Below are 19931 nucleotides of genomic sequence, written 5' to 3'. Positions count from 1 at the left end.
TGTCCTGAGCTTTATCAATGTGGGGCATTGAACAGTGGATGTGAACGACTGCTGAAATCTCTCATAATACCAATCAAGTTTGTTTTCTTCCGATCGAGTTTAATTCCAGACCCAGATTGAGTTTGGACAGACTGCACATCATGACGAGCAGCTCGAAGCGGAAAGAGGAGGTCCACGTGCTTAATGGAGGAGTCAAGCAGTCCTCATGGAGCAAAGCTATCAGCTGTAAAGCAGTGTGGGAAGAAAAGGTCTAATATATTGCAATCATATCATTATATCTACATATCGTTGTCATGTATTGTAATGTGTTCTGGAATGTATAGGTGTGTGTATATGTGAGTGTTTAAACGGTGATGTTAATTTTTCAGGGTTTAGGTTGTCGTGTCTAGGGATTGGGATCTTTAAATGACTAACGATGCCATGTGTTGCGCAATGCTCTTACTGTGTTTCATATCCAAATTATGTACATATTCAGAAACCATGCTAATACCATGGTGCTTGTCCATAAACAATATACAATGGTACTTGTCCATAAACCACGCCATTACCATGGTACGTTTACATAAATATAATACAATAGTGCATGTCCAGAAACCATGTTATTACCATGGTACATGTCCATAAAGATAATACAATTGTGCATGTCCAAAAATCATGCTATTACATTGTACATGTCCAGAAAACAAGTTATTACCACGGTACATGTCCAGAAACCAAGTTATTACCATCGTACATGTCCAAAAATCATGCTATTACCGTGGTGCATGTTGAAAAAACATAATACAATGGCACATGCCTAAAAATCATGCTATTACCATGGTACCTGTCCAAAAAACCTAATACAATGGGGCATGTCCAAAAATCATGGTATTACTATGGTACCTGTCCAAAAAACCTAATACAATGGGGCATGTCCAAAAATCATGCTATTAACATGGTACATATCCATAAACCATGTTATTACCTTGGTAAATGTACAGAAACAATTTTATTACCATGGTACTTTTGCATAAACATAATACAATGGTGCATGCCTAAAAATCATGCTATTACCATGGTACCTGTCCAAAAAACCTAATACAATGGGGCATGTCCAAAAATCATGCTAGTAACATGGTGCAGGTCCAGAACCCATGTTATTACCATGTTACATGTTCAGAAACTGTTGTTACCATGGTATATGTCCAAAAAACAAAATACAATGGTGCATGTCCAAAAATCATGCTATTACATTTACATTTATGCATTTAGCAGATGCTTTTATCCAAAGTGACTTACAGTGCACTTATTGCAGGGACATTCTGCAAAAAAATCCAGAGCTACCTGGAGTTAAGTGCCTTGCTCAAGGACACAACGGTGGTGGCTGTGGGGATCGAACCAGCGACCTTCTGATTACCAGCTCAGCGCTTTAGTCCACTACGCCACCACCACTCCATTAACCTTAACCTATTACCATGGTTAATGTCCAGAAACCATGGAAAATGTCCAGAAACCATGTTATTACCATAGTTAATGTCCAGAAACCATGTTATTACCATAGTTAATGTCCAGAAACCATGGAAAATGTCCAGAAACCATGTTATTACCATAGTTAATGTCCAGAAACCATGTTATTACCATAGTTAACCCTAACGCAGAAATTTAGAAGCAACTCTTAATAATTAGATGCGTGTCACTCCTAATTTTAGGACTCGTAAATTTTAATCTAAGAGTAATTCATGAAGCATTTGAACACTAAAAGTAGCTCCTAAACCCACAACAGCTTAGAAGTCCTCCTGAGGATTTCTAAATTCCTAAGAGTGACTCCACTTTTTCTCTTCCGATATCGGAATTCTCAGTATCGGCCGTTCCCGATACGATACCACACAATAGTTTAATTAACTTTTTATTCAAATTCTGGTCAAATGCTCCTCCGGTGCCGTTCTAAATGCATATTATAAGTGAACCGAACTATTGAGCATCTACATCTGAGATGTTGTTCGTGAGTAGGGCTCAAATATTGCACACCATGTGAAAGCTAAAAATAGCCGTGAGTGTGTGTAAACAGAGCAGTGTCATTCTCTGATGCCCTGCTCGTGCATTTTATATATTTACTTATTAAACACAGCCTTTTGTGATTCACAGAGCTATTGCTTGTCTTCAAGTGGCTTTGAATAAAATGCGCGAGTCACATGGACTGCGTTAATGTTGTTTTTATGGTTCTTTATGTCATTTTGTAAACTTGACAGTAATAAACATGACTAACGCACAGTATCGGATTTGGGTTGGCCAGATATCCGATCCGTTTAAAAACATCAGTATCAGAGCCGATACCAATCCAGGTATCGGACCGGTGCATCCCTACTCGAAAGCTATCTGAAGCACGGCTGCTGTCGTCAATCCACATTAAAAACAAAGAAGTATAATATTATGATATTGACCTTTTAAAAAGGTATCGCCTTAATTGCGAGGGGTGTTTTCAATTATTGTAAACTTACAGTAGCAGGTAACTCTCCCACAAACTGAAACACCCCAATTACACTGGAGGTAAAGTTTTTGACAACTCTTCGCTCCCTGACCACATGAAAATGAAACTGTGTAGTGCAGATGATTTGGCCACCTGAATAATTTGCTGTTGGTCCTCCGTGTGCTGCCAAAACTGCACCGACCCATCGAGCCAAAACATTATGTCCACTCGCAGGTGAAGCAAATAACGTCTCCTATCAAGGCCACATGTCAAGGTCTGGGTAAATTAGATGATAAGCGAACAATCAATTCTCGTAGTCAACGTTGAATGCAGGAGTAAAGACCTGAGCAACTTTGACAAGGGCCAAATTGTTATGACCAGATGACTGGATCAGAGCATCTCTGAAACGGAAAGGCTTGTAGGGAGCTCACGGTCAGCAGTGGTGAGTACCTACTGACAGTTGTCCGAGGAGGGACAAACCATAAACCGGCGACAGGGTGTTGGGCGCCCAAGGCTCATCAGTGTGTGAGGGCAACAAAACCTATCCCCTCTGGTCCGAACTGACAGCAGGTCTACTGTGGCACAAGTCACAGAAATGTTAATGATGGTTATGGGAGGAATCTCTCACAACACACACCCTGCTGCATATGGGGATGTGTAGCTGCAGACCAGTCAGAGTGCCCATGATGACCCCTGTCTACTGTCTAAAGCGCCTACAAATGGGCAAGCGAGCATCTGAACTGGATCTTGGAGCAGTGGAAGAAGGTCGCCTAGTCCGATGAGTCCCATTTTCTTTTACATCACATGGACGGCCGTGTACATGCGCTCTATTTTCCTGGAGAAGTGATGGCACCAGGATGCACTATGGGAAGACAACAAGCCAGTGGAAGGCGTGTGATGATCAGGGCAATGTTCTGCTGGGAAACCCTGGGTCCGGCCATTCATGTGGATGTCAATTTGACACGTGCCACCTACCTAGTGGATATACAGTAAATATCATTGTCTGTCATGGCTGACATAGCGGTACTCTGTCTACCAATCACTGCGGGCGATTTTAAAAGAGTGCGCTCATAAAATGTGACACTCGTAATCCATATCAGCAAGGTCAACTCCACCTTACTCTTACATTAAGGTTTATTTAGTAAAACTTGCCCTTAGCGGTTATGTGAATAGGTTTAAGCAAAGACTCGCTAGGAAATCTTTAGAGAACTCCAGGTGAATCTTTGAATACGGGCCCTGATCTTGATGTAAACATGGCAAAAGTGATGTTTGTTATTGTTGTCTTATTCATTGATTTGAATTAATTCCTTAATGTCCCTTTCTATTGATCTGTTTCCACTGCAGGATGAGTTTTTAGACGTGGTCTACTGGATTCGTCAGATTATCGCTATCATACTGGGTGTAATATGGGGTGTTGCACCACTGAAAGGGTTTCTGGGTATTGCAATGTGAGTACTGCAGTCCTCAACTGAAAGTGATCTTCATGAAATCATCAGTGATTTATGTTTGTCTGTCTGTTTATTTCCTCAGATTCTGTGTGATCAACGCAGGTGTTCTGTATGTGTACTTCAGCAGTTTTCAGCAGGTGGATGAGGAGGAGTATGGAGGGACATGGGAGCTCACTAAAGAAGGCTTCATGACTTCTTTTGCTTTGTTTCTGGTGGGTTTATTCTCATTCTGTACTTGCTATATTAACTAGAGTGCCCTAAAATAAAATCTATCATCTTTACTAAGACCTGAATCAATACATAAATGAATTAACATAAAGGTAAAAGCTTTAATTTACCTAGAAGCAAATGTAAGTGCCCTCGCTGATGTTATACATGTATCCTCTAGAAGTACCTCGTGTCACTATTACAAATGACCCGGCTATAAACATTTGTTTAAGACTACTCAAACACACATTACTCCTCTAGACTCTTGTTGGAAAAAAGCAAACACTTGTCAGTGAAATGGCGAACAGCAACAGTTGCTAAGGTAGGATTGGTCTGAAATGCTAAAGGCGGGGGTTAGCGAAGGGTCAGTTGAGTTTAACTTGCATTGAATCTGGAGTATTCCTTTAAATTATGTTTTAAAATGACAATTTAGCACATTTTAATCCCTAATTTTCTTTCCTGTAATAAATTCTCATTCATGTTACTGTAATACTGTAATAATCATCCTGTCTAGACACATTTTATTATTATTGAATTCAGAATAATTAAATTCAGGACACCAAATACTACCATGATGTACCGTACTTTTGTTTTATTTTGCATTTATGGTGACGATGTGCTTAACTATCTTTAAAATAATGTTACAATGCAAAAAGAATCTCATTGGCACTAAAACTTTATGCAAAATATATTTTCTCATTTCAATATTCATTTCTTTAGTTTTTGTGATGAAATATGACCCAATCATTTCTTGATAGTTTTGAGAGATTTACAACACAAATGGAAATGTGACATCTATCTTGAGTAGTGCTGTCAGACGATTAAAGTTTTAAATTGCGATTTAATAAAATTATTTTTCATAGCTACTTGCGATTAATCACAGATTTTAGAAGTGCCGAAATTTAACTCTATATATACTTATATTTCTGTCAAAATTAATTTATTTCCTTCTTAGGATAGAAAACAAAACAATATGTAACAATATAATGCTTTATAAAAAATTTCCAGACAAAGCCTTCCACAGTATAAAGATAGAAATGCACTAAAATATCACCAATTCAAGTAACATTAAATGTTTCTTAAAGTCTAAGTGGGAGTTTGACTAATTGAAAGAACTAATCCCCACATAGATTGCATATTCATTGCAATAGGCATTAAATATCTTTAAACTCTCATCCTCCACAATATTAATCTGCCGGTAGACTGTTGCTTTCAGCTTTCTTACAGCAATTGTGAAACTGCATTCATGATCCGCATCGGTGCAAGCGCCGTTTTGAACTCCACATGAAAAGCGCTTGCAGACAAAAACGTCTCATGCTGCATTTTGCTGATAGTTAAGATTTGACCTGCTTCTGTGGTAATTAAAATCAACCTTCCATAGGCTGAAAAATACTTGATTTCTGTCACAAGTCCAATCTGGGCTTGTTTTGTACATCAAATAGGGTTAAGAGCTCCTTTCTCCATCACTTTATCTCTGACACTGAATAACTGTTATGTGTGTGTTTGTGCATCATTGTAATGACTCCTATAGCGGACACGTCGCAAAAGGTCCGCCCTTCAAACCAGTGTTTATGCTTGAACGGTAAATGCGTTAATCATGAAACACGGTAATTTGTTTTTATTAATCATATACGTTAACGCGTTAATTGTGACTGCTCTAATCTCGAGGTATTTCTTCGTAATGTAAACAGTCTGATAATACTGATATGTGTTTGCTGTGCAGGTGGTTTGGATAATATTCTACACGGCGCTACACTACAACTGAGAACATGCCTGAAACCCATAGTCCTGGAGAGACAATGATGGACATTTTATTTAATGTGATGTGGAAGGACTGGAGTGAGCTACTGTTCAAGGCATCGGTGTATGTGATCAGAAGCATGTTTGGGCCTTGAGGAACAGCAGCATTGTGGGTACACGTTCATAACCTTGTTGAACCCAGGGCTCATTGAATTTTAAGCTAATGTTGTCCAGTGCACTGCCACGGCTAATGGGTTGATACTGTTATTTCTGATTTTTCTCTTTTTCTTGTTTGAATGCTGTCGTATCAAACACAATTTAACTTTAATTTTATGTCTTTTGTTTTGTTTGTTTCACAATTAGCTTCCAACACACATTGTCTTACTCTGTTATGACAAGTAAATCAGATAGCAGCATGTAAATTCTGTACAATTGAATTTGATCAGATCCGTAATGTATTAATGTATTTTTTATGTCTTGTCAGTGTAACACTTCTCAGTATTTTATAGTGTATTCACGGAAATGCAGATGTTGTGTATGCTTGTTATGATTAATAAGATATAAATGAGGCTGTGGAGAGACTATTTTCTGGCTGAGATGTTTTGGAGAGTAAAATTAAACATGGGCATTGTCTGCCCACACTTTTCAACCGATGTTCTGATGGACTCAATCATTTTATCCATTTACTATATTTGTAAAACTGCATTTGAAAGATTTTTTTGGTTTGTTTTATGACTGTATTTCGTGAAATCCCTGTCTCCAAATGACTTTATAAATCACACATAATGTATAAATTTGGCATTTGCATTCAATTTTTTATCAAGGCTGGTGGTTCCTTATGTTAGTTTGTATTCATATTGAACATTTATTAACCAACAACTGAACTCAGAAGTCATGTTCAAAGTGTATCTGATACTTTAATTCCCTTAGTCTGATATAAACATCTATGACAAAACCATGCAGTTTTTTGTGTATGCATTACTGCATTGAAGCATTTGCTACTGCTTTACAGTACAATCATTAGCTAACATTGCATATTGGCAAACTCTTTAACTGTAAACATAATACAGAAGTATCCTCTGCTCAATAAAGTTACATTGATGAATAACATTACATTAATTCAGCTTAAAGGGATAGTTAACCCAAAAATGAAAATTCTCTCATCATTTACTCACCCTCATGCATCCCAGACGTGTATGACTTTCTTCAGCTGAACACAAATTAAGATTTTTTAGAAGAATATCTAAACTCTGTAGGTCCATACAATGCAAGTGAATGGTGACCAGATATTGAAGCTCCAAAAAGCACATAAAAGGCAGCATAAAAGTAATCTGTGGTTTAATCAATGTTTTCTGAAGTGATCCAGACGCATGCACATAGTGCTAGTTGACGCTAGGACGTGTAATCGAGCTTGAAATCATGATCGCCAAAGAGACCGCTGTCAAGATGTACAGTGAAAAAATTATTTATATTTTGGTCTGTTCTCTCCCAAAACAGATTAGATCGCTTCAGAGGACATGAATTAAACCAATGGAGTCGTATGGATTACTTTTGTACTGCCTTTATGTGCTTTTTGGAGCTTCAACATTTATTTTTTTAGGAACATGCTGGTGTTTGAGCTGATCATGCATTGAAACAAAAATGTTCTTTTGATAACAAAAAATAAAATAAAAATAAAATAAAGAATCAAACAAATAAAAATCACTTTAAATCACTTTTCCAATTATACTGTTTAATACGTTTTTACATGTATGTACAATTTAAAACTTTAATTACAATTTGACATGTTGAACTGTGCATTGAACTGTAGATTCAGTTTCTTAATTTTATTATAAAGTATTTATTATTATTAATATTACTACTACTAATACTATATACAAATATCTGATGCAGATTTTTTTATTTTCTAGAAAACAATCTCCGCATTTTTGTCATTTCAGAGAGCGAAAACTAGCGTGTTACGACAGTAAGTCACCGTTTGCGGAAACAATACAGATTAATGGGGAGAGCCGTAAACTGACACCTACCTGTCGCATAATTGTCCGTGTTTTCTCTTAAAAACAGAAATGTATCGTAATAAACTCCACACATAGTTCACTTCAAAAACACTTTGAAGGTTAGCGGACAGGTGGTCAATGTATTAAGTAATGAGCTGTTTCCTCACATTCAGCACACTGAAGCATCTCCTCCATAGACATCCAAAATAGACAAACGGCTTCTTGTCTCCTCGCCAGTGTCTCGCCGCCTTATGCTATTTTATATTTTATATTTTATAGGCTATTTGAGTAGAAGGGCTCTGACTGATGGTTTGTTTTATTTCGTCTGGTCTTTGTCGTCCTCTAGTGTTCAGATGACAATTTTTGTGTTTTGATGACGTCACTGACGCAAATGACGTAGTGCATCATGGCGGCGCCCCACTCCACCATGCAATTCTGGAAACCCGGTAAAATTGACTTCATTTAGCAGAACAAAATTATCATTATATATAAATATATATATAATTTTAAAGCGTTTTTGTATGCGTAGTAAATGCATTCAGCAGCAGGGCTGGTGTGCATGTGTGTGTGTGTGTGAGAGAGAGTGTTGTTGAAACGTTATCGATGCGTTAGTGTGCGTTACTGCAGTGGTGCATGAGTGTAACATGATCACGTGCCGTATTCATTAAATTACAGCAACATGAAACAATTATTTTAACAGACATTACACTGTCCTGCACTAGACTAACATGATGAGTTGAAGATGTATGTTGTTGTGTCTCATAAAATGCATTTATTATGATGTATTACACAGAATGAGATGCTGTCAGTGTATTGAGTGTTGTGTATATGGGTGATGTGTGGGCTCTTACAGGATCAGAGGCCCCCGGTGTGTGTGAGGAGAGAGATCTGTCCACTGAGACCACTGGCTCTCCCGTCATCTATAACCCTCACACTGCTCTCTCTATAGAGAAACAGAGACAGAGACTGCCAGTGTTTAAGGTACCACTGACAGCCACCCCTCACAAAAAAGAACTGCACCTGGCAAATCATTTTTGTAGTTTTCGTTTTTTTCTAACTGTGCTAATAAAATGAATAAATACAAAATAATAAATTGGTAAGTTTCAAACTATATTTACTTTGAAACAGTGTTTATGTCTAGAGATGGTTTTTATTTCCATTGCACTTATCACAACACACATCATTTCAAAGCAGGAGCTTTACAGAGAATGATGCTGTGACAGCAAAAGAGGCTGTAATGTTTTACAATCCTCACTGTGCAGTTTAAACAAATAGCGTGACTGAAAATGATGCAAGCCAGTAAGCAAGCCAAATGCGACTGTGGCAAGGAACATGAAACTCCATAAGCTGTTAGTTTATGGAGAAAAATAACCTTGGGAGAAACCAGGATCAACTGGGGGAGCCAGTTCCTTGTTTTATGTGAGTGGATGTTGGTGGGCAACGTATTCTAACGTATATCTAACGTATTAAGCGAAAATCTTAACCGACAGTTTATCTCCTGTGCACGTTAATGAGAGTGAAAGAGAGCAGCAGAATACACAACCCCTGTTCACGAGATGGGGCGTTCAAGAGAGAAACCACCTTGTTGTTGGTGTAACCGGACCACTAGAGAAATTCACAACAGTGAACACAAAACAGCTGCACACAAACCAGATCAGACCGACTTAAAAAACATGTCTGAAGAGTCAAAAAGTTTGACATAAAAAAGGAAATGGGCAGCAGATAAAGGATGGGCAAGGAGGAACCGGCTGAAGAGTAAACATAAAATTTAATAAGAAACTCAACATAAAACAAACATAAACAAAAACTGACACACATGCAACGCGGCCACGTGCATCTCTCTCTCTCGAACTGGCGCATCCGGCTCCCCTTTATCTCGCTCATCATGGCCCAGCCACGACCTCCTCCTCGTCACAGATGATATTTCATTACCTAGCCTTATTGGTGTTTTCCGGACTACTCGGAAATGAAACTGAGGGGGATAGATAGAGGCAGTAACATTCACACCATGTCCAAACCAGATGTCAAACGTGATAAAAGGTATCTTTTTTATGTTAATCAGAGTTTTTGTCTTAGCTAGCCCAGACGAGTGACGAGACATTCTGTTGATCGCTTGGTTTCTATTTGCAGCATCGCGCCGAGAGCCCCGTCTGGCATCAGTCCAAAATTATTCTTATAACAGTCTATTGAAGCTAGCATCTCACGAGCCAGTTAAAAATGGCACGATTTTTGTGGACTGTTACACCTACCGACTGTTTTCACTGAGGTCTCGCTCTCTTCAGTCTGAGGTCTGTCACACTCACACACACACCGGTTCAGAATAGAGAAGATGTGACTAACATTCTCGCTTCTACCGCCTCACAGTCCTGTTCTTCCAGTTTACTTTCGGTAAGCAAAACTTCCAAAACCTCCAAAGCACTGTGGACTCCTGTACTATCCGACAGACTGTAGCTTCTGAGTGTGGCTGCATCAGCCTCTTCCATCTCTCTGTTTGATTTCTGAGTACCCCGGTTCGTACAAATAAGGCTGGTCATAGAAGTGCATCTTATCTACGACTTCAAACTCTTCAGACATGTTTTGTAAGTTCTGTTTGCTGGTTTGTGTGCAGCTGTGTTGTGTTTTTTTGTTACCTTTCTTGTGGCAGACCTTTTTTTAGATATACGAAACAAGTTTTTGCTTGAACTGCTGCTCTCGTGCGCTCTCATGAATGCACACAGGACAGCAAGATTTTGGTCAAGATTTTCACTAAATAATACATTAGATTTTGTTTTGTTTCTTACCAAACCTCATTGTATGCTTTCATAACAATCATGAGTCTAATGGAATAATATATTAGACTTCTGAATGATACTTTTGTGTCCTTTTGAAGCTTGAAGAGGTGATCACCATAAACCGCCATTTTATGACATCACTGAGCACAACATTTTTCACAATTTCTCCATTTGTGTTAAGAAAAAGAAAGCAAGTCATAGATAGGGTTATTACAACACAGGGGTGAGTAAACAATGTCTGAATTTTCATTTTTGTGGAACTATCACTATATATGTCTACCTCGGTCAGACTGATGAACTCAATTTGTAAATTGGATTGCTGTGGATTGTAGGCCAACGATAATCTTATGTTCAATAATATGGAAATTAACCAAACAAAACTTCTAAAGCCACTTTTTGTATAGTCTAATCGATGCTTTACTCGCCTGCTGCAATAATGTAATGTTTTTGAATTATCTGGATTACTATATTTTTATATATTATTTAGATTATTTTATTTTAAATTATCTTTATTTGTGGGCCTTTTTGAGCAGATATTTATATTTGTAATTAATTATGATTAATGAATCGGCATAGCATTGTAACAGTATAAGGACGGGCATGGAGGAGGCGGGAACCGGCTGACATCAACATAAAAGTTTAATGGTAAACTTAAAACCAACATAAACAAATGTGTAGCTCGAACTGGCGCCTTCGGCTTCCCTTTAATTCACTCTCCCACTGATCAGCAGATTCAGCACTGGTCGTGCTCCATCACGGCCCTGTCACACCCTCCTCCTCGTCACACTCCTCCCCTGCCCGATTCAAGCCGGGGCGCCACCGGTCTGACTAACTCGGGGGGGGGGGAGTTAGAGAGAGGAGAGAGAAAGAGAAGAACTTGCTCGCCAGCTCCCTGACGCACTATCGCCCGGTCCTCAACCGTTCCTCCACCCTGTGGCGGATGCCAGCACGCCCCTCCCCCGGCGGACGGTCAGTGACTCCTCCTACCCCTGGTGGACGGAACTGCTCCTCCCCTTCTCGGCAGACAGCTGTGGTTCCTCTGGCTCTCAGCGGATGGCAGCGACCCCTCCGTCCCCGGGCAGACGGCCGCGGCTGCTTCCCTGGCAGATGGCATGGCAAGGACTCCAAGATAGCGCATCTCTCCTCCCTCCCGGTTTTCGGCACCACTGTAATAGTATAAGGACGGCCAAGCAGGATAGGGGAACAGGCTGAACAGTCAACATAATAGTTTAATGTTAAACTTAAAACCAACATAAACAAACATGCAGCGCGTCCACGTGCTTCTCTCTCTCTCTCTCGAACCGGCGCCTCCGGCTGCCCCTTTATCTCACTCTCCTGCTGATCAGCTGATTCAGTGCCGGCTGTGCACCATCAAGTGACTGAAGTTTGCATTATTAACCCATAAGACTCAAACGTTGTCTATATTTGTTAAGTTGGATAACAAGCATGCTAAACTTATTCAGATTACGATACAAACAGAGTATAAAATAGAAAGACAGTATTCATGGATCATGGATCAACCTTTATTCAAATAAAATATCAAACACAACTTTACAATCCTATAGTAATATTGACATTCTGTGAGGAATAAATAAAAATTAGGTTTGTTTACCGACCATTTCATCTTATGAGTCTTTGACGGTATATTCTATGAATAATCTTTAATTTTGTTTTTGTAGCATTGCTTCCATACATTTTACCTTTCTCTGCATTAATAAATGATGTTCTTTGTTTTGCCTTTAGCACAGAAACAACATCCTGTATCTGGTGGAGAGTTTCCAGACTGTGGTGATTGTTGGAGAAACAGGATCTGGAAAAAGCACACAGATCCCACAGGTCAGTCTGATACCCTCGACCAATCAGAGTAAAAGCTGTTCATTTTTTCTTTGGCAAACTTGCTTACTTGACAGAAACTGTTGAAAAGTTCACACGGTGTGCATCTGTAATGGTTCTCATTGTTGATGTTTGTGGCAGTACTTATTGGAGGCGGGATGGGCGGCCGAAGGGAAGGTGATTGGTGTCACTCAACCTCGGCGGGTGGCTGCTACATCTGTATGTATCCACTCCTGTTCTATAAGCCTGAATCTCAGCTCTACACCTGCTGCAGGCCGGTTATTGTCTGTATCTGTGTGCACAGGTGGCCAGTCGTGTAGCAGAGGAGCGTGGGGCGTTTCTAGGGCATGAGGTGGGCTACACCATCAGGTTTGACGACTGCTCTGACCCTCACGCCACACGTATGAAGGTAGATACAGTATATTTCCGTTAATAAGCTATCACACACTTAAAAGCTTTCATTTATAGAGATTTTTAGTTCACCTTATACCTTTATATATTAAACCTTTAAACTTAAGCATTGAATCAGTGGCACTCTGTCATTTTCTGTCTCTCACTCAGTTTCTGACAGATGGGATGTTAGTTCGGGAGATGATGTCTGACCCACTGTTAAAAAAATACAGGTACAGATACTGCCAAAACATCTACCAGAGGTCAGATCTGTTTATTTATTACAACTTTTGTTAACACTTAAGGTTTGTGAACTAACAAAGAACAGTATATTTTTATGGTAACACTTCACAATAAGGTTCCATTCGTAAACATTAGTTAATGCATTAGATATCATGAATAAACAATATATTTTTACAGCATTTATTAATGTTAGTTAATAAATATACAATTGTTCATTGTAAGTTCATGTTAGTTCATAGTGCATTAACTAATGTTGACATATACAACTTTTGATTTGAAAAATGTGTTACTGTGTGTTGAAAATAACATTAAGATTAATGCTGTATAACTATTGTTCATTGTTAGTTCATATTAACTAATGTTAACAAATGGAACAGTATTGCACAACGTTTCTGTCCTTTTTTATTATTCTGATTATTCCTAATCATACTTATATTCACAATATTTATAAATTGTAACAGTATTGCTTGAAGCTAAAGTTCAACCATAGTCCCTGGGCAACAGTTACCGTACTGCCCTGGAAAGTAGTGTGTATTCACAATTACACATTAAAAATAATATTAGTATTGGCCATTAGCATGGTTTAGGTCCTATTAATATGTAACCTACACATTATTATACAAAACACTAAAGTAAATGAACATACAGTATGCCCACATCTACAACATATTTCATTCAACATCAATACACCCAAATCATATTCACTCTATCTAGTGATCACATGACTCACATGACTCATGTTTTTCTTTAAGACATTTCTTTAACACCTAATTTAAAAAAAAAATTGTACCACACTTTCTAAAATTTCTCGGCAGGCAATTCCATTATTCTACTGAAAAGACTGATCTACCTTTGTTGATCTATATTTAATGTAACAGTCACCTCCAGAAGAGAACCTAGTCAACATAGTAGCAGTAGTGTGATGCATTACAAATGGTTATATATATATATATATATATATATATATATATATATATATATATATTTACTGTACAGTTGAACTCAGAAGTTTGCATACACCTTAGCCAAATAAATTTAAACTCAGTTTTTCACAATTCCTGACATTTAATCGTAGAAAACTTTCCCTGTCTTAGGTCAGTTAGGATCACTACTTTATTTTAAGAAAGTGAAATGTCAGAATAATAGAAGAGAGAATTATTTATTTCAGATTTTCTTTCTTTCATCACATTCCCAGTGGGTCAGAAGTTTACATGCACATTGTTAGTATTTGGTAGCATTGCCTTTATGTTGTTTAACTTGGGTCAAACATTTTGGGCAGACTTCCACAAGCTTCTCACAATAAGTTGCTGGAATTTTGGCCCATTCCTCCAGACAGAACTGGCGTAACTGAGTCAGGTTTGTAGGCCTCCTTGCTCATACACACTTTTTCAGTTCTGCCAGATTGAGGTCAGGGCTTTGTGATGGCCAATACTCCAATATATTTACATTTACGCTTTTGGCAGACACTTTTATCCAAAGCAACTTACAGTGCACTTATTACAGGGACAATCCTCTGGAGCAACCCGGAGTTAAATGCCTTGCTCAAGGACGCAATAGTGGGGATTGAACCAGCGACCTCCTGATTAACAGTTATGTGCTTTAGCCCACTACGCCACCACCACACCAATTCCTTGACTTTGTTGTACTTAAGCCATTTTGCTTCAACTTTGGAGGTATGCTTGGAGTCATTGTCCATTTGGAAAACACATTTGTGACCAAGATTTAACTTCCTAGCTGATGTCTTGAGATGTTGCTTCAATGTATCCACATAATAACTCTCCCTCATGATGCCATCTATTTTGTGAATTGCACCAGTCCCCCCTGCAGCAATGCACCCCCACAACATTATGCTGCCACCCCATGCTTCACGGTTTAAATGCAAGCCTCACCCTTTTTCCTCCAAACATAACGATGGTCATTATGGGCATAAAGTTCCATTTTTTTTTCGTCAGACCAGAGGACATTTCTCCGAAAAGTAACATCTTTGTCCCCATGTGCACTTGCAAAATGTAGTCTGGATTTGTTATGGTGGTTTTCAATCAGTTTCTTCTTCCTTGCTGAGCAGCCTTTCAGGTAGGACTTGTTTTACTGTGGATATAAATGTCCCTTTTTCAGGACACTGTATTTTAAAGATAATTTTGTAAAAATCCAAATAACTTTACCGATCTTCCCTGTAAAGGGTTTAAACAATGTTTTCCATGCTTGTTCAATGAACCATGCACCTGTGGAACGATTGTTAAGACATTAACCGCTTACAGACGGTTGGCAATTAAGGTCACAGTTATAAAAACTTAGACGAAAGAAACTAAAGAGACCTTTCTACTCTGAAAAACAAATGAAAGATTCCCAGGGTCCCCTGCTCATCTGTGTGAATGTGCCTTAGGCATGCTGAATGGAGGCATGCAAATAAATTGCAATGTCCGTACTGTGAGACGCCTAAGACAGTGCTACAGGGAGACAGGAAGGAAAGCTAATTGTCCTTGCAATGGCAGACCACGTGAAACAACACCTGCACAGGATTTGTACATCCGAATATCACAACAGTGGGACAGGTACAGAATGGCAACAACAACTGCCCGAGTTACACCAGGAATGCACAATCTCTCCATCAGTGCTCAGACTGTCTGCAATGGGCTGAGAGAGGCTGGACTGAGGGCTTGTAGGCCTGTTGTAAGGCAGGCCCTTACCAGACATTACTGGCAACAACGTCTCCTATGGGCATAAACCAACCTTCACTGGAACATAGAGGACTGACAAAAAGTGCTTTTCAATGACAAGTCATGGTTTTGTCTCACCAGGGGTGATTATCGGACTCACATTTTTTATCAAGGAATGAGCATAACACCAAGGCCTGTACTCTGGAGCGGGATCGATTTGGAGTTGGAGGGTCTGTCATGGTCTGGGGCGGTGTGTCACAGCATCATCGGACTGAGCTTGTTGTCATTGCAGGCAATCTCATTGCTGTGCGTTACAGGGAAGAAATCCTCCTCCCTCATGTGGTACGCTTCCTGCTGGCTCATCCTGACATGACTCTCCAGCACGACAATACCATCAGCCATACTGCTCGCTCTGTGCATGATTTCATGACAGGACATTCAGACAGGAATGTCAGTGTCCTGCCATGGCCAGCGAAGAGCCCGGATCTCAATCCCATTGAGCATGTCTGGGACCTGTTGTATTGGAGGGCGAAGGCTAGGGCCATTCCCCAAAGAAATATCCGGGAACTTGCAAGTGGCTTGGTGGAAGAGTGTGGTTACATCTTACAGCAAGAACTGGCAAATCTGGTGCAGTCCATGAGGAGGAGATCCACCGCAGTACTTAATGCAGCTGGTGGCCACACCAGATACTGACTGTTACTTTTACATTTACATTTACATTTATGCATTTGGCAGACGCTTTTATCCAAAGTGACTTACAGTGCAATTATTACAGGGACAATCCCCCCGGAACAACCTGGAGTTAAGTGCCTTGCTCAAGGGCACAATGGTGGTGGCCGTGACCTTCTAATTAACAGTCCTGTGCTTTAGCCACTACGCCACCACCACTCCACTTTTGATACTGACCCCTCCTTTGTTCAGGGACACATTATTCCATTTCTGTTAGTCTTAGTTGTTGAGTCTTTTTATGTTCATACAAATATTTACACATGTTAAGTTTGCTGGAAATAAAAGCAGTTGAAAGTGAGAGGACGTTTCTTTTTTTTGCTGAGTTTAGATACTCGTCTACCTGTTTCCTCCAGCATCTTGACAAGGTCTTTTGCTGTTGTTCTGGGATTGATTTGCACTTTTAGCACCAAACTACTTTCATCTTTAGGAGACAGAATGTGTCTCATTCCTGAGCGGTATGATGGCTGCGTGGTCCCATTGTGTTTATACTTGTGTAATATTGTTTGTACAGATGAATATGGTACCTTCAGGCATTTGGAAATTGCTCCCAAGGATGAACCACACTTGTGGAGGTCCACAAGTTTTTTTTATGAGGTCTTTGCTGATTTCTTTTGATTTTCCCATGATGTCAAGCAAAGAGGCATGGTGTTTGAAGGTTGGCCTTAAAATACATCCACAGTTACACCTCCTATCAGAAGGTAAATTACTAATTGTCTAAAGGCTTGACATCATGTTCTGGAATTTTCCAAGCTACTTAAAGGCACAGTTAACTTAGTGTAAGTAAACTTCTGACCCACTGGAATTGTTATATAGTCAATTAAAATTGAAACAATCTGTCTGTAAACAATTGTTGGAAAAATTACTCATGTCATGCACAAAGTAGATGTTCTAAACGACTTGCCAAAACTATAGTCTGCTAATATGAAATCTGTGGAGTGGTTAAAAAACGAGTTTTAATGACTTCAACCTTCGTGTATGTAAACTTCTGACTTCAACTGTATATATAAATGTGGGTATATATTATATTAGTTTTTGCCCAGAGCCATTGTGAGTAGTGGTCGAACGATATGGGTTTTTCAATGGTCGATTTAAATACCGATATCTAGATAGCCGGATGGCTGATATAAATGCAGATAACCATAATTCAATTTAACAACAGCAAATCAAATGTACAACACATTTCTAAAGTGAAACAAACACTTAATTTATACAATATTTACTCTAATTTGCATGAAGTTGAAAAGAAAAAAATCTTGAAAACAGAACTATTCATTGACTATTCATTGACAAATGTATTGGTAGACTTTAGAACTGACACAATGGAAAGTTAACACTCCTGTTAATCGGTCAAGCGAACACAGCAAAATATTGGCCGATTAATCAGCCTTGCCAACTATCACTAATTGTCAGTTTCTGACCCGGATATCACGGCCTATACAAATATTGCTCTTGTTTGTGTTTAGTGTGTTAATGCTGGATGAAGCTCATGAGAGAACGCTTTACACGGACATTGCCATCGGTCTGCTGAAGAAGGTGACACTTTATTTTTTGTTATTTCCATCAGATATGAGCATTTGGTGTGATTTATTTATTTTTCTTTTTTTCTCATTGTTTTTCTCTTTTCTCAGATTCAGAAGAAGCGGAGAGACCTGCGTTTGATTGTAGCCTCTGCAACACTGGATGCCAAGGTTAATCTGAACTTTATTTCACACAGTTAGATACAAAAAGTATTTGAAAATTCATTATTGGATGATGCTGATAATCTTAATATGGTCAAATATCAGCCTGGCCGATATATCAGTCCATCACTCTTGGAGTCATTGGCTTTGTGGACTGTGCTTGCGTTTGTTTGTTCAGTGAACAGCTGTTTCTCTCTCAGAAATTTCAAGATTTCTTCAACCTGAATGAGTCTGGAGACCCGAGTAAAGACACCTGTGGTATTCTGACCGTTGAGGGCCGAACCTTCCCTGTGGATCTCTTCTACACTGTAAGGTATAACCGTAATGTAGCCTATTATACATTTAATAGAGCCATAGTTTTAGTAGACTATAATAGTATTTAGTCTATATTTATCTAATATACTATTATTAATACAGCTAGTGTTACCATAGTATATTCGTGGTCTTTTTTAAAGGGTGCTGATGTGTGAAAAGATCTAATTTATATACGTGTGTCAGTGTTTTCTCCTGTTCATTTGTCAATTCTTTTCAGAATGTCAGGCCGTTTAATATGATTCTAAACTAGTTTACTCGCCTAAGGTTTCATAGAGGATTTCACCAGAGAATTCTGTGCCGAATTCAAATGGTTCCTGCGACTCGCGCAGTACTTCTCACTGCGTGTCCACAGGCGCTGAAGAAATCCGCTCAATGGCCGAATCACAACGCTCGAGAGCGTGTTTGTTCTGCGTAAAGTGAGTGCGTATTGTCTATCATTGCTTTCAGTACACAAGAAAAAATATCATCTTAAATATGCGCGTTTACAGTTGGAAAGTTGCCAGCGGACAAGTACCGTTAAAGCTGTAACCTACACGTCGCAGTTGAGAGCTCAAGACCGATCCGCAAGTAAACACTTCTGCTCTGTCTTCAGGCAACTGTTATTTCTCCACAATTTGGAAGGCCCAATTCCCAAAGTCCTCGTGGTGGTGTCGTGACTTGCCTTAATCCGAATTAATTGGGACTCTCGGTTACTGCGTGCCATGTAAAATGCCCTTGATTGTAATTGGCGGGCGCATTACGCATCTTGTTGAATATCAGCTGTGCGTACCTTTACAGTGCATGAAACATCAATTCCTGTCATTCTCGTGTAAATATATTGATATTCTTTCCTTTAATTATGCATGTACATGATGATTTTATTGACAGTGTAGTATATGGAAAGCAATGTGGTAGACAATACACACTTGCTGTACATGTTACAGACGTGCCCCTAAGCAGCAGCTGTGTAGCTTTGTGCATGGGCATTGAGTGGATTTTCTCTTCCACACCAGTGGACACCTACTGTGGCGTGGAGGGAGAGGGCGGGTAGACCGAAGGAGAGTAGTTTGGTTACATTAGGATAATAATATGTTGATCTGACAGTGATGATTCCAAATGTGTATCCGTGCGTCTCTCTCTCTCTCTGTCTCTCTCTCTCCCTCTCCCTTATAGTATAGCTAACTGTAGTAAATTCATGATAAATGTGAACTCTGTGATAAGTCTGCTAATTGATGTCTGTGCATGTCACAGTGTTTTCTCAGTGTCAATGCTGTGTTGTTGGGCCGTTTAATGTTTGCTCACCGAAATGTTTCCGTGACTCACACCATGCTTCTCGCTGGTCCTTGCAGCGCTGTAATGTGAGCTGTGAGGTTGAGCGCTCAAGTCCGGTCTGCGAGACACGTACGCGCAGCTGCTCTGCACTCAGGCTGCTTTGTCCATTGATCCAGGCTGCGAATAGCACCGTTTCAATCCACTTTTGATGTGTATGCCATTTGA

At 39.4% G+C, this 19931-nt stretch overlaps 2 protein-coding genes across 2 annotated transcripts in view; both read left to right on the top strand.

Annotated features, from left to right (window-relative positions):
* LOC127618725 (respirasome Complex Assembly Factor 1-like) lies at nt 1–6650 on the top strand. Its single transcript, XM_052091336.1, has 4 exons — nt 1–248; nt 3791–3894; nt 3977–4106; nt 5825–6650. Exons 1-4 carry the CDS (start codon nt 141–143, stop codon nt 5864–5866), a joined length of 384 nt encoding a protein of 127 aa, XP_051947296.1. The 5' UTR covers nt 1–140; the 3' UTR covers nt 5867–6650.
* Nucleotides 6651–8243: 1593 nt separating this feature from the next.
* LOC127618718 (probable ATP-dependent RNA helicase DHX35) overlaps nt 8244–19931 on the top strand; it is a 29477-nt gene continuing 17789 nt past the window's right edge. The window contains exons 1-9 of the mRNA XM_052091328.1: nt 8244–8284; nt 8692–8819; nt 12353–12445; nt 12584–12661; nt 12747–12851; nt 13004–13065; nt 17925–17994; nt 18090–18149; nt 18341–18453. Coding sequence (XP_051947288.1) covers nt 8245–8284; nt 8692–8819; nt 12353–12445; nt 12584–12661; nt 12747–12851; nt 13004–13065; nt 17925–17994; nt 18090–18149; nt 18341–18453 — 749 coding nt within the window. The 5' untranslated portion in view covers nt 8244. The remainder of the gene's footprint in view (nt 8285–8691; nt 8820–12352; nt 12446–12583; nt 12662–12746; nt 12852–13003; nt 13066–17924; nt 17995–18089; nt 18150–18340; nt 18454–19931) is intronic.

This window comes from Xyrauchen texanus, chromosome 25, assembly GCF_025860055.1.
Source record: "Xyrauchen texanus isolate HMW12.3.18 chromosome 25, RBS_HiC_50CHRs, whole genome shotgun sequence".
In the NCBI taxonomy this organism is placed as follows: Eukaryota; Metazoa; Chordata; class Actinopteri; order Cypriniformes; family Catostomidae; genus Xyrauchen; species Xyrauchen texanus.
The sequence above is the reverse complement of the archived record's forward strand: the minus strand, read 5'-3'. Positions and strand labels throughout refer to the sequence as shown.

Coding starts and splice junctions, on each gene's coding strand:
- LOC127618725 (XM_052091336.1), top strand. CDS start 141: ATGACGAGCAGCTCGAAGCGGAAAGAGGAGGTCCACGTGCTTAATGGA. Junction 3,895..3,976: donor GGGTTTCTGGGTATTGCAAT/GTGAGTACTGCA, acceptor TTATTTCCTCAG/ATTCTGTGTGATCAACGCAG. Junction 4,107..5,824: donor CTTCTTTTGCTTTGTTTCTG/GTGGGTTTATTC, acceptor TTTGCTGTGCAG/GTGGTTTGGATAATATTCTA.